This window comes from Perognathus longimembris, chromosome 6 (assembly GCF_023159225.1).
Source record: "Perognathus longimembris pacificus isolate PPM17 chromosome 6, ASM2315922v1, whole genome shotgun sequence".
Classification (NCBI taxonomy): domain Eukaryota; kingdom Metazoa; phylum Chordata; class Mammalia; order Rodentia; family Heteromyidae; genus Perognathus; species Perognathus longimembris.
In genome coordinates, this window is record NC_063166.1 from 62,735,859 (window position 1) to 62,746,212 (window position 10,354).

Sequence of the window (10,354 nt, forward strand, 5' to 3'; positions counted from 1 at the left end):
CTGTAGCCAATCAGAAAATCCGAGTGAACGGAAGTCGTGTATCTCCCGGAAGCGGCCCTGGCTGAGAAAGCGGAAGCGGCGCGCAGCACGTGGGGGCGGTGCTGGACCAAGGCTTCCAAGACCCTCCCGGCAGTGGAAACTGAGACTGCGCCGCCACAGTGAACAAGAAATAACGAGGTGAGGGAGTCTGGAGGGATACCGTGAAGCGCGAAGACCGAATGAACGTCATGGAGGGCTCTGGGGAGCAGACGATCCCACAGCCCCCGCATTCCGGGGACCACTGCATTCACGATGGCGACTTCGTGGTGCTGAAACGGGAAGATGTGTTCAAAGCAGTGCAGGTCCAGCGGAGAAAGTAAGTCAGGTGGTTGGTCTTGGGGCTCACCCATCCAGATGCTCCCTCCCTCTGGGTTTTCTTATAGACCCCTGCGGGGCGGCGAGGGGAGGGAGCGGGTGGATGGTCCCCTTCTTGGCAGTCTGGATTCCTCCATCCCACCGTGATTCTTTTTCCATCTTTGGCTCTCGAAATCGCCTTTGCCCTTACTACCCACTTCATTCTAGTTCCTTTGTAGGTATACAGTCACAGAAATAACGCTGACCATCCGTTGTGAAGAATACTTTTGAACCAAAATAGAATTAATGTTTCTTTTCTATACCGAATGCAAAAGAAATAAAGTTAATCGACTGCCTTTTCCTTCCCCTCAGGAAAGTAACTTTTGAAAAACAGTGGTTCTACCTGGATAACGTCATTGGTCATAGCTATGGATCTACGTTTGAAGTGACCAGTGGAGGAAGTCTTCAGCCCAAGAAGAAGAAGGAAGAGCCCACCTCAGGTGTGTGAAATGGATGTTCTTCAACTAGCCAGAGAGACCTGTAGTTACAAGGTCCTAGCTCAGACTACCCACCCCCCCAAAAAAAATCCAAGCCCATAATCTAAAAACTATAGTTTAGTGGTACAAGACAAATAAATACTTAGTCAATGAAATAACTTGGAAGTCTAGCTTCATCCCACATTGACTGACTCCTTGACCTTGAGCCTTTTAAGCAGAGGCCTTGAGTCTGCTTTCTTGTGAGAATATATGCTGGCTCTTTAAGTGCTCAGAAGTTAGAGTAATGTGGCAGTGAAGAGGTCTGGCTTTAAATCCAGCTGTTCAGGTATTGGTACCTGCTTCCTTGTTTGCCCTAGAGTCTTGGGCCGGTGATGAGAGTTTTGCAATCCTTATTTGTCTATTAGATGAAGCTATTAAAGAAATTGGACTCTTGAGTTCTAGTGGATATTTAGTGGTATTATTTATATGAAGACCTTAATAGTACCTCTGATAAGGGTCCTGTAGTTTTACCTGTTATTACTAATTATTAACTAAAAGTAAATATTTAAGTGTTCTAGCACAAATATTTAAATAACTACTACAAATCAGATGCCTAAAATACTGTTAAAATTCTGAGCTAAACTAATTAAATACTTTTAAATTAATATCCATAGAGTTTGAGGCGGATGTGTGTGTGCGTGCGTGCATGCATGCACGCATACATATATCTTCATACATGCCTGTGCCGGGCCTTGAACTCAGCCTTGTGTTCTCACTCAGCTTCTTGTTCACAACTAGTGGTGCTCTACTAAAACCATGCCTCCAGTCTGCTATTTTGCTGGTTAATTGGAGATGGAGTCTCAAGAACTTTACTGCCTGAGTTGGCTTTGAGCCTGAGTCCTCTAGATCTCTGTCTTCTGAGTAGCTAAGATTACAGGTCTGTGCCACTGGCTCCTGACTTCCACGTTTTTACTAAGTAAGTGCTAGGCACAATTGGTCACTGTGGTAATAACAGTCCCTAAGACAGTCTTATACAACGTACTTAACAGTGGATGGTTGTAGACATCTGTATTCCTATCACCCCAGTAAGCTGAAGTAGCATGATCTTGAGTTCAAAGCCAGCTTGGGCTAAGGTGAAACCCTGTCTAAGTGTACTTACCAGTGCAAATACTATTTTAAACAGTCAAAATAATCAAGTAGGCAAGCCACAGAATTTCTGATGGTGATACATGCTGTAAAAATAATAAGGCATGGTCATGTAGTGAAGCCTCATTGGGAATGGTGAGCCTTGGCTGAGATAATGCACTTAGCCCTCAGTAAGTCACGCACTCTCTCATAGGAGACATCTAATCAGAGGGGCAGCAGTTCCAAAATCTTTTTGAGGGACCTTAGTTTGGTGGGTTCAAGAGCAGAAAGAAGCTTAAGGGAAAAGTGATTTGGCAAGAAAAGGCAAGCTAGAGGGCCAGGTCTTCTGTGGAATCTATTTTCATGGCTATGGAAAGCCACTTCATGATTTTAAAGATCCAGATAAAATAGGTGAGCTAATTAATGAGTACTAAGGCATCCATGTGGATAAAGAAAAAGAGAGAGGGGAAGAGTGTGAATAGGAAGATAAGAAACACAGAGCTATCATGGCAAGAAGGAGATCACAGGCTACAGCTGGAGCAGAGGACCTGGAAGACTGTTTGCTTAGCTTTATTTACATGGACAAGTGAACTTAGGAAAAGATTGTAAGTCAGTTTCAGATCATAAATATCATGGAGTAATTTCTTTCCTTAGATACTAAAGAAGCTGGCACTGATAATCGAAATATAATTGATGATGGAAAATCTCAGAAACTTACCCAAGATGACATAAAAGCTTTGAAAGACCAGGGCATTAAAGGAGAGGTAATAACAAAAAAGACTTTTATTTTGTCTGTATTTGGCACCTAAGAGATTGTTTGGGTTTTGTTTTTTTTTTCTTGCCAGTCTTGGGGCTTATACTCAGGGCCTGGGCACTATCTCTGAGCTTCTTTTGCTCAAGGCTAGCACTCTACTACTTGAGCCACATGTCACTTCTGGCTTTTTCTATTTATGTGGTGCTGAGGAATCAAACCCAGGCCTTCATGCATGCTAAGCCACAGTCACAGCCCCTTGTTTTGGTTTTAACATAGGCTTTACTTGGGGTAAAAGAGAAAGAATAATAATAATGATATGCTGTGGTTAGAAATAGGTTGAAATTTACATGCAACTTTATAGATTGAGACTTTTGTTTTTTATGCAGGAATAGAAGTGAAGAACATCGCTAATTGTGTTAGTGATAGCAAATGTAATATCTGTGCAGTGATCCCTCACCTATTGCGGGAATTATGTTTCAGAGACCCTCGTGATAAGGTGAAAATCTGCAAAGTAGCCACATTAGGTAGCTGTCCCTTGGTATATCGTGGCTCACCCATTGTGGGAGTCTCTCGAACATAACTCCTGCAGTAGGTGAGGGATCACTATTTACATTTTTTTTAAACCAACAATACAGTGAAGCCACAATAAGTGAACCATGATATAGTGAGGGACAGCTATATTAGCATTACTGTTATTCATGTTTAAGAATGTTTTAGCCAGTGCCCTCGGGAATGAAAGTTTCCATATCTCTCTTCCTTTTACTGTCTATCTTTTCTTTACCTTAGTTTAAATGGAGTTGTAAAGTTCGTGTACTTTATTATGAATTCTCCGTAGAGCATAGAAATACAGAGTTCATCCATTTGGACTTCTGTGAAGAGGGTCTGGACAACCAGATCTTGGAATATATTCCACAGTAAGAAGTTATTTACACTGTGGAAGTGGAGTTTCAGAAAAATCTGTTTCTTTTCTTATAGGAAATAGTTCAGCAGTTAATTGAAAATAGTACAACATTCCGAGACAAGACAGAATTTGCTCAAGATAAATATATAAAAAAGAAGAAAAAGAAGTAAGTAGCATTGGTTGAAGTTATTAAATCCTATACATGTTTCTGAGGTATATATTACTACCATTTTTTTCAATTTGATGTTTTTCATTCTTCCAGATATGAAGCCATCATTACTATCTTGAAGCCATCCACTCGTATTCTCTCAATTATGTATTATGCCAGAGAACCTGGAAAAATTAAGTACGCTTTGTTTCCTTTCAAAAGTATAATTGGGGGAAAAATATGTCTTTAAGAAAGTCATGAGTTTAAGTAAAATGAAAAACTTGCTCATCTGCATAAAGTGTCCTCCTACCTCAGAAATTGTAAGTCCTTTTACTGTCATCTCCAAAGCAATCAATAATTTTATCAGCATAGTTTTTATAAAATAAAACTTGAAAAATAATTATTAAAATTTTATGCTTTTTTTAAAGCTCAAAATGAATGAGTCATCCTTTTTCTCCTTAGCCACATGAGATATGATACATTAGCCCAGATGTTGACATTGGGAAATATCCGTGCTGGCAATAAAATGATTGTCATGGAAACATGTTCTGGCTTAGTGCTGGGTGCAATTATGGAACGAATGGGAGGTAAGATTTAACACTTTCACATTCAGTAAAACCCTACCCTGATGGGAGTAGATAGAAAGATGATTGAATAGCTGAGTCAGTGGCTCATGCCTGTAATCCTGGCCACTCTGGAGGCTGAGATTTGAGGATCACAGTTCAAAGCCAGCCCACACAAGAAAGTCCATGAGATTCTTATCTCCAATAAACTACTCAGAAAAACTGAAAATGGTGCTGTGGCTCAAATGGTAGAGTGCTAGCCTTGAACAAAAGAAGCTCAGGGACAGCACCCAGGCCCTGAGTTCAAGCCCCAAGACTAGCAAAAAATAAAAAGCGGATTGAATACTTCACGGTTAATGAAATGATATGGGTGGCCCTTCTAGCTCCTATCCCAGAGCTTCCCATGTGACCCACATCTTGAACAGGCTGTAGTGGTGCCTGTGCTGGTTATTGTCCTTTCCAGCTTCAAGTGGTGGTTCTGGAACCTGTGGCGCTTGCTAGGCTAACCTTTTGATAAGAGAGCACATTTTACTAGCCTGAATTGAAAGGTTTGACTGGAAAGGTTATTAAGGATATGTTTTATCTGGAAATATAGGTTGATTTGCTCTTTCTGTTGCTGTAGCAGAGCTCATAACTTCCTTATTTGAGAAATGAGTTGGAGAAAGCAACAGTCACAGGACATCCAGATTTGCACATTGGGGTTTTAGCATAGTGTCACCTGGGCACAAGTTTCTTTACGACTTCCTGTTCCATTTGTTTTGGAATTGTGCAATAGACGATCCAAAAAGACCTGCAGAGTTGCTGCATCTTTCTTTAGTCTCTAAACTTGAGCAGGAAGATGATCAGTGGTACTACCAAGTTACTGCTTGGAGGATTCTGTGGGTTTTCTTAGTCTAGAGTTGCCTCAACTGTGTACATATTTTGTTTTGTTTTGTTTTTAATCTGTTCAGGTTTTGGCTCCATTATTCAGCTGTACCCTGGAGATGGACCTGTTCGTGTAGCAACAGCATGTTTTGGATTTCCCAAATCTTTCTTCAGTGGTCTTTACGAATTCCCCCTCAACAAAGTGGACAGTCTTCTAAATGGAACATTTTCTGCTGAGATGTTATCTTCAGAGCCAAAAGACAGTGCTTCACTTGAAGAAAGCAATGGTGCAGTTGAGGAGAAGCAGTCTTCTGAGCAGGACAATGGTGACAACATGGCAGAGGCCCCAGAGAGCAATCTCCCAGAAGAACAAGAAGTAATGGAAATTGTTTCTCAAGATACACAACACAAGGAGCCTAAAGAGAGAGAAGGCAAAAAAGACTATGTAAGCATGTCAGATCACTATTCTTGAAATATTCTTGGGGTGCCAGTTAAGTTCACTGAAGTAGTGAGGTTTAGTTTGGCCTTGGAACATCTAAGAAATGTCAAAAAGAGCAGAGTTAGGGGACAGTTCATAAGATACAACTTAACTTTTGAGATGGAGCTCTATGATACAGAATTGTTGTTTTCTTGGGTATTTACATCTTTAGAAGTAGCTTCTTTCGTAGGAGAGGAGCAGAAGGGCACAGTGCCTTGTTCATCTATTCATACAAAATAATATCAAAGTGCACTCCAGGAAATGAAAAGAAGTAGCCTCTTTTGTTGCTTTAGTCTGGAGTTGATAAACACTGTTGAAATGTTTTGATGGGACACTGTTTTGGAAAACCTGGCTAAATGACCTCAGTACATTCATTTTTTATTTTTCTCTAAAGATGCAGGAAAAGCAAAGGAGACAAGAAGAGCAGAGAAAAAGACATTTAGAGGCTGCTGCTCTGTTGAGGGAAAGAAATGCAGATGGGTATGTTGATGAAAATTGAATGTGGAGTATGTGGTGCTAGTAGACTCCATATAGATCACATTCTGTTCCGCCTGTCTCCTCTGATCCTGTTGGGAATTAAGATGAGAACTGTGTCTTGCATTTTAAAGAAAAGAGTCTGGGTTCGGCAGAGGTGGGCAATGGTGCTAGTTTAAAAGTTTCAGAAGTGCTGGTGGCTCATGCCTGTAATCCTAGCTACCCAGCTGGCTGAGATCGGAGGATCGCAGTTCGAAGCCAGAAAGCAAGAAAGTCCATGAGACTCCTTTCCATTTAACCACCAGAAAACCCAAAGTGCTGCTGTGGCTCAGAGTGGTAGCACACTAGCCTTAAGTGGTAGCCTGACAGCACTCAGGCCCTGAGTTCAAGCCCCATGACCAACAACAATCTTAGAAGAAACCTAAATGCACTTCACAGAGAATGCCTCAGAGGGGGCTATGTCCCACTAGATGCAGGATGGGACATTCAGATCTCAGTGGCACTGGCTGATGGCCAGGGCTAGTGTAAACCCCTGTCAAGGAAAGGTGCACTGAGTCTGCAACACCAACTTAGATAGTACTAGCTTTGTTTCTGAATTATTGTAAAAAAATAAAAATAAAAATACTGTCACTGTGTGTTACTTACAGTTGCCAAGCACTGTGAAAGCTTGCAGCCCAGTTGTTTCATAGAATAAATAGCTTGTGTTCTTTCTCAGTTTTGAATTAATAGAATACTGTTATTTTTAAACCCTCCCTGTGTGAGTCATGTTAGTAAGTATATGATTATTTTAAATGCATTTTAAAACTCATGACCTTCTTTGGGAGAGTGGAGAAATAATTGTGGAATGTTTTCCTCGCAGCTTAATTGTGGCCAGTCGTTTCCATCCCACTCCACTCCTGCTGTCTCTGCTGGACTTCGTGGCCCCCTCAAGGCCATTTGTGGTCTACTGCCAGTATAAAGAGGTAACACTGGAACAAGAGGGGAACAATGCTTACACTTGTTATGAGTATCATACTGCACCCAGGAAGGATTAACAAGATTCTGTTTTTGTCTTCAGCCTTTGTTGGAATGCTACACAAAACTTCGGGAAAGGGGTGGGGTCATCAACCTCAGGCTGTCTGAGACCTGGCTCAGAAATTACCAGGTACGTGTGCTTACCACCAGACTCTGGAGCTGCTCTCTCCTTGCGGTAGTACCAGAAGCTGTCAAATAGAGACATCCCTATTTCTGATGATAGTAATGGAAAAGCCTCCTGCCTGCATGTGACTCAGAGAAAGTGCCCCGGACTTTTTAAAATTTTTCCTGATTCTCTTCATGTTAGGGAGCATTATCTGTAACTCTTGTCCCATAGCCATTCAAAGAAAAAACAGTATCATTCCTATTTCTCCCAAGACCTTGATATTTCTGTGGTGAAGGTAACTGACAGTGATGAAATCTCACATGGACAAGAAAGTGGCCCTCCATGTTGGGTCACTACTATGATGGCTTCACAGCCAGTGTTTGGGATATCTTGATGAACTCTGTGTCAGTTCAGGTTTTCTGGAAGACAAAATTTCTTCCTCTCCTTCCCTGCCCTCCTCTGTGTTTTTTTAGGTGCTGGGAATCAAACCCCAGGGCCTTGCACTTGCTAGGCTAGTTCAACACCACTAAGCTACACTAAGATACACAGATGGAACAGATACACTAAGATGGAACTCAAAGAGTTCCAAGAGATATATTAGGAGAAATGCCTTTGAAAGACAAAGGCAGACAGAGAAGGCTTAGCTGGTGTAGCTGATACCTCAGAAAAGGAGGCACTAAAGGAATGGGGAGGAAACGGTTGTTGTGCTGTTCTGAGAAAGTCAGGCCAAGTCAGTAGGTTGATAGGAGCAAAGAGTGCCTGTTAAAGGGGTTCTGGATTGGGCAGAAGTCTGTGTTCACTTACCATTGGGAACATGGGTGGGTAAATGCTGCAGCAGTAGCCAGAGGCATTCCGTCACCCAAGCCTCATAGCCAGTTCCCTCAAGAAGGAAGAGCAGAAAGGTCCCTCCCGTGCCCAGACCAGTCCTGCTGCCTGGCATCTTTTACTGTGGTTGCGTCCTGAGTACTCTGCCCTTCATGGAAGTCATCTTAGCATAACAGGAGGGAAGAATTCTTGTAATTGAGATAATCAGAAGGCAGGGAGGTTGTGAGTGTTCATCATCTTCATAGACCTAAGTGTTGCCACTGGCCATGAAGATTCTGGAGCCAAGAGGAAGAAGTGGGTTACACAGATTGTATGCCCACTCTCCCACAGAGACTGGGGAGAAACAAATTTCAGTTTTATAATTGTTTTGTTTTTGTTTCAGTACCGGGGCTTGAACTCAAAGAGCTTTTGTGCTCAAGACTCACACTCTACCACTTGAGCCACAACTCCACTTCCATAATTGGACATAAGAATGTCACGGGCTTTCCTTCCTGGGCTGGCCTCAAGCCTTGACTACAGGTGTGAGCCATCAGCACCTGACTTAGCTTTATCTTTAAAAAACCACTAGGGCTGTCATATGAAGGAAGGAATGAGCTACTACTTGGGGAGTCATCCACTTAATCTTCAAGAGGATCTGTCATTTAAATCCTGATTTTTGAAACTATGTTTTTTGTCATGATTAGGTTCTGCCAGATCGAAGTCATCCTAAACTGCTGATGAGTGGAGGTGGTGGCTACCTTCTGTCAGGCTTCACTGTTGTCTTGGACAACCTTAGAGCAGACGCCAGCCTCAAGTCCAGCACAAGCACTTTAGAGTCTCCCCAAACTGAGGAGCCAGCACCTAAAAAACAGAAATGCACTGAGTCTGGCTCTTAAGTTGTCAGGGATGGCTTTGATTTTTGTCTTCAGGTGTTCTGAAGTTGATAAACTTTTAAGTGCTATTGCTATTGTTTCTTCATGCCCTAAGAATACAAATGTGTGTGTTCATCTTTTCCTCAGAAGGAGAGAAGTAAGCCTATTGTCCATTTCTGACACAGATGAGTTCAGGCTGTCAAAATTGTAACTCAAGTATGCATTCATGGATTGATTCAGTACTTGTGTTTATTTAACAAAAATCCTCAGACTACTTTCAAATGTTCTGCAAAATCTTGAGAATTTCAACGTCATCAAGGATGTACAAGACTTTGTTTCTATTTTAAGCTAAGTGGAATATCATAATAGAGCTAAAACTTGGTGAGTGCTGAAAGGAAGAAATTTGTGGATAAAAGAACCTATTCATTCTGTTCTCTTCAGCCTAAGCAATATGGATGTGTGAGTATATGAGGCTGCCAGTACCAAAAATGTCTGCCATGCTCCCTCAGTGGAATAAGCTTTTTTTTTAAATGTTAGGTTTTATTATTTTGATAGCTGACAGCTGGGAAGGTCCAAGAACTTATTTTATTGCTTTGTGGGGGTAGGTGCAGAAAGGATTCATAGGTACTTTATTTGCATTAATTTGCCAATTCTCTTATCCTTTTTTCCAAATAAAGTGACTAGAACACGTATGTGTTGTGTGTGTGTGATACTAGTATACACACATAAACACATTTGTATATATGCACAGAGACAGAATGTACTACCTATTGAACTACATACGGTAAAGTTTTGTGCAAGACTTAGAAAAGGTCTCATTGCATTGGTATCACTCCCTGTCAAGTGTGTGTTAAAGTGCCTTTTTCTGGTGATTAATTCTGGTCTAAAGAGCTCTGCCATGATTAGGTAGTTAGCCTTATCAGCTCTAAAAACCCCATGATCAAATGATTTGACCATCTGTTACAGCAAATAAAAATATTAAGAGTAAACCACAGCTCTCATGCACTTGATTTGTGTGTGTGTGTGTGTGTCTGTGTCTGTGTCTGTGTCTGTGTCTGTCTGTGTATATGTATGCCACACCAACCAGGGTTTGAAATCAGGGCCTAGGCACTGTCCCTCAGCTTTTTCACTCAAGGACAGTTGGTATTCTACCATTTAAACCACAGCTCCAATTCTGGCTTTTTGCTAGTTTGTTATAGATGAGAGTATCATGGACATCCCTGCTTGGGCTAGCTTCAAATCTTGATCATCACATCTCAGCCTCCTGAATAGTGGTGGATTATGGGTATGAATCAACAGCCCTTGTCTTTCTCATGCATTTAAGAATGCTGAGTCTACTCACTAGAGCATGCCCAGCATGTATATTGTTCCTGTCATGGAAAAGACCTGTATTGCCCAGAGAAGAGCATATCAGGAAAAACTTTTTCCTAATCGCATCTGCT

At 41.6% G+C, this 10,354-nt stretch overlaps 1 protein-coding gene across 3 annotated transcripts; it reads left to right on the forward strand.

The window, feature by feature from the left end:
- Positions 1-75: 75 nt before the first annotated feature.
- On the forward strand, positions 76-9,164 carry Trmt6 (tRNA methyltransferase 6 non-catalytic subunit). Of its 3 annotated transcripts, none has more exons than XM_048348826.1 (11): positions 76-355; positions 706-833; positions 2,589-2,698; positions 3,664-3,755; positions 3,852-3,935; positions 4,200-4,324; positions 5,251-5,609; positions 6,037-6,122; positions 6,976-7,078; positions 7,174-7,260; positions 8,745-9,164. In XM_048348826.1, the coding sequence occupies exons 1-11, from the start codon at positions 219-221 to the stop codon at positions 8,934-8,936; spliced, it is 1,503 nt and encodes a 500-aa protein (XP_048204783.1). In that variant the 5' UTR covers positions 76-218; the 3' UTR covers positions 8,937-9,164. The 3 variants fall into 3 exon arrangements, with proteins under 3 accessions (XP_048204783.1, XP_048204784.1, XP_048204785.1); XM_048348827.1 differs by having other exon boundaries at positions 6,043-6,122; XM_048348828.1 differs by lacking the exons at positions 76-355; positions 706-833; positions 2,589-2,698; positions 3,664-3,755; positions 3,852-3,935 and adding an exon at positions 3,942-4,057.
- Positions 9,165-10,354: the final 1,190 nt, after the last annotated feature.

Excerpts from the sequence above, each read along its gene's own strand:
- Trmt6 (XM_048348826.1), top strand. The coding sequence starts at position 219 with ATGAACGTCATGGAGGGCTCTGGGGAGCAGACGATCCCACAGCCCCCG. Across the intron at positions 3,756-3,851 it reads ATAAAAAAGAAGAAAAAGAA|ATATGAAGCCATCATTACTA; the intron begins GTAAGTAGCATT and ends TCATTCTTCCAG. Across the intron at positions 7,261-8,744 it reads CCTGGCTCAGAAATTACCAG|GTTCTGCCAGATCGAAGTCA; the intron begins GTACGTGTGCTT and ends TGTCATGATTAG.